At 38.0% G+C, this 3,545-nt stretch overlaps 1 protein-coding gene across 1 annotated transcript; it reads left to right on the forward strand.

The window, feature by feature from the left end:
• Positions 1-764: 764 nt before the first annotated feature.
• LOC113294982 lies at positions 765-3,545 on the forward strand. The gene is made up of 2 exons (XM_026543345.1): positions 765-2,790; positions 3,085-3,545. The coding sequence occupies exons 1-2, from the start codon at positions 765-767 to the stop codon at positions 3,543-3,545; spliced, it is 2,487 nt and encodes an 828-aa protein (XP_026399130.1).

Here is a 3,545-nt window from a genome sequence, read left to right on the forward strand (position 1 = left end):
TTCATTATATTTTCATTTTCTAACTTTTTTTACTAACATAAAAATGACTAGGATAGGCAATGTCAATATGAATGTCTAAAACTAGACATTCACTTTCACAATGTCTTCCCAAAATTAAGCCACGTCACTCCACATTCATTAAAGAAGTTAGAGTTGGAGAAGGATTTTGGAGAAAATTGATATGTATCCTATGTGGATTTATACATTTATCCTCACATACATTCCATTGGAGAAGCTCTTATCTTCTCATCGGCAATGGGCGTACAACAAGGTGATCCTCTCGGCCCCCTCTTATTTGCGTTGGCTCTACACCCGCTAATACAGAAAATTGCTGCAACTTTCTCCTTGGACATGGAAGCCTGGTACCTCGACGATGGTACCTTAATAGGAGACTGTTGTGATGCCAACACCACATAGTTAGTTACTTGCTGTGTTTAGTTTCCTAGCTTTCCATAATTAGTTAAACTCTTTTCCTAGTTTAGGCAGTCTTTATACTTGAGTTCTTTTCTTGTTATTCAAGTCATGAAAGCTATAAATAGCCCAGCCGCAGTTTACTTAGACATCAATCAATCAATATAACAAACTCAGTTTAATTAAGTTTCTCTTCAAAAGCTGGTGGCTAACCCCCAATCAAAGGGTTTATCCGGTTTTTTTTTTTTTTTGCGTTTTAGCTTTCTCCAGTGTTAAAAGGTTTAGAACCCTAACACCTGGATCAGAGCAGGTTTTGATCAAACCCTAAATTATATAAATTTTTTATTTTTACAATGGGTCAAAACTATACTGAGAATATGAAAATTGTAAGTGAAGGCATCTCTGATATGTCTAAAAACATTGATACCTTAATCACTGGTTTGGCTAAACAACAACTGGAAGAAGGCGAGAAGAAAAAAACTAAGGCTGTTGAAAAACGTCAATTGAGAGAAGAAGAACGCGTTGCTCGTAAAAAAGAAACAACTGCAAATAATAAGGTTCTCGCCGATACCATTGCTACCAGTATTTCTACAGCTTTGAATACTTTATCCACAACTCTGTCGACAAGTATATCAACGGCTTTAGCTACTCACCTCTCTCAAAACCTATCCACAGAGCTCACTAATTTATTGAAAACGATTTTTTCTGAATATATTCCTCCGTCTACTAATAATGGTGATGGTAACAATCGTGCTACAAATCCACCACCTCCACCTCCGCCTCCACCTGCCAGAGCTAGTGTCATTAACGTTAAGTTTCCTTGCTTTGACGACGAAGATCCTGATGGCTGGATTTTTAACGCTGATAAATATTTCTCGGCGCATACAGCTGATGATGCTCCAAAGAATACTATTGCTGCTGCTAGTCTGAAGGGCGATGCTAATGTATGGTATCATTGGAAACAAACCAAAGTTACGATAGTTACATGGGCAAAATTTTGTTCGTATGTTCATGCTAGATTTGCTCCTGCCAAGTTTGTTGACGCTCGGCTCGCCATTAACACAATCAACCAACAAGGGTCAGTCCGAGAACATATCCCTGAATTTGAAAGATTATTAAATTTTGTTGATTTTCTAGAGGATTATTTGATCAGCTGTGTTATTCGCTCACTAAAACCTCATATTGGATGTATGGTTAAATTGCTTGCACCCCAATCTTTGACGGAGGCTTTCACTAGAGCAATTTACCAAGAAGAAGCATATGAAGCTACTAGGTTTGTACCAAGGCCACCTTATCGTCCTCCTCATGTTCGGCCTGCTACTAATGTTCAACCTACTCCGTATAAAAGGAATTCTTTGCCTACGGGGGCAAGAAGACTTTCATTGGATAAACAGAAACAAAGACGTGCCCAAGGTCTCTTCTTTAATTGTGATGAACACTATACACCGACTCACGTTTGTGTCAATCCCAGATTGACTATTTTAGATGTTGTTGACGTCGATGCGGAAGTTGAGGATGTTATTGACCAATCTGTAGATATTACCCATGCTGTCACTGATAATGAACCAATTGAATCTGATCCCAAGATTACTATGCATTCTCTTTTGGGTACTCCTTTTCCTAGAACAATGCGTGTTTCTGGTTTTACTAAAGGTCAAGATTTGCCAGTTCTTGTCGACTCGGGTTCTACACACAATTTTCTGCATCCAAAGGTAGCCAAACAGTGTGGTTATTCTATTTGCTCCACAGATGCCGACTTACGTGTAACGGTTGGTGATGGTGGTCAGATAAGTACTCAAGGATCTTGTTCTAATATTCCAATTCAGCTACAGAGCTATGATTTTACTTCTGATTTTCATCTATTACCTATCAGTGGTCGTGATGCCGTATTAGGTGTACAATGGTTACGTACGCTAGGAGAAATCTCTTGGGATTTTACATCATTAACTATGAAGTTCAAAATGCAAGATGCTGACATTCTTTTGGTGGGTAACAACTCCTTAATTGTAATGTTATTGGATAGTTCTCCCATGCAACATTTGTTGAACAAGGAGCACTTTGGAATTCTGTTCCAATTATTGGAGTTTAATGCATCTACAAGAGATTTAACTTCCGACTTACCACCTGAAATTCAGCATTTATTATCATCATATTCGGAAATATTTCAGTCTCCTGATTCATTACAACCTTCACGACATCATGTTCATCACATTCCTTTACAGGCTGATTCTTCTCCGGTTAATATTCGACCATATAGGTACCCTCATTTTCAGAAGACTGAGATTGAGAAAATAGTCGCGGAGTTAAAAGAAGTTGGATTAATCCGTACCAGTTCCAGTCCTTTTTCATCTCCAATTTTGATGGTTCGTAAAAAGGATGGTACTTGGAGAATGTGTGTGGACTATCGCACATTGAATAAACTTACTATTAAGGATCATTTCCTATTCCCTTGGTGGATGAACTCTTGGATGAGTTACACGGTTCGTGCTTCTTTACAAAGCTTGATTTACGATCTGGTTATTATCAGATTCGTCTCTTCGAGCTAGACATTGCTAAAACAACTTTTCGGACGCATGATGGCCATTATGAGTTCTTGGTCATGCCTTTTGGACTTTCGAACCCAACTACATTTCAAAGTTTGATGAACGATATTTTCAGACCTCATTTACGCAGGTTTGTCCTCGTTTTTTTTTGATGACATATTGATATATAGTAAGAGTTTTTCTGAGCATCTTAAGCATTTGTCCATCGTGTTTGATATTTTACGTTCCAACCGATTGTTCGTGAAAGAGTCTAAATGCACATTTGCTCAATATTCTGTGGGTTATCTCGGCCATATCATTTCATCTAATGGGGTCTCAGTTGGAGATGATAAAATCAAGAGTATTCTCTCTTGGCCTATTCCTAGCACAGAGCTTCGCGCATTTCTTGGTCTAGCTGGTTATTATCGCAAGTTTGTCAAGGATTTTGGCACTATCAGTAAACCTTTGACTCAGCTATTAAAAAAAGATGCTTTTGTGTGGAATGATGATTTTACTTCTTCATTCAAAATGTTACATCATGATCTTACTACAACTCCTGTATTAGCATTACCAGATTTTAGTAAGGAATTCTATCTTGAATGTGATGCTTAA

This window comes from Papaver somniferum, chromosome 7 (genome assembly GCF_003573695.1).
Source record: "Papaver somniferum cultivar HN1 chromosome 7, ASM357369v1, whole genome shotgun sequence".
Classification (NCBI taxonomy): domain Eukaryota; kingdom Viridiplantae; phylum Streptophyta; class Magnoliopsida; order Ranunculales; family Papaveraceae; genus Papaver; species Papaver somniferum.

What these genes read in the sequence shown, in the direction of transcription:
- LOC113294982 (XM_026543345.1), top strand. Translation starts at nt 765, where the DNA reads ATGGGTCAAAACTATACTGAGAATATGAAAATTGTAAGTGAAGGCATC. An exon ending in GATGGTTCGTAAAAAGGATG is followed by an intron (nt 2,791 to 3,084) that starts GTACTTGGAGAA and finishes TCATTTACGCAG; the next exon opens with GTTTGTCCTCGTTTTTTTTT.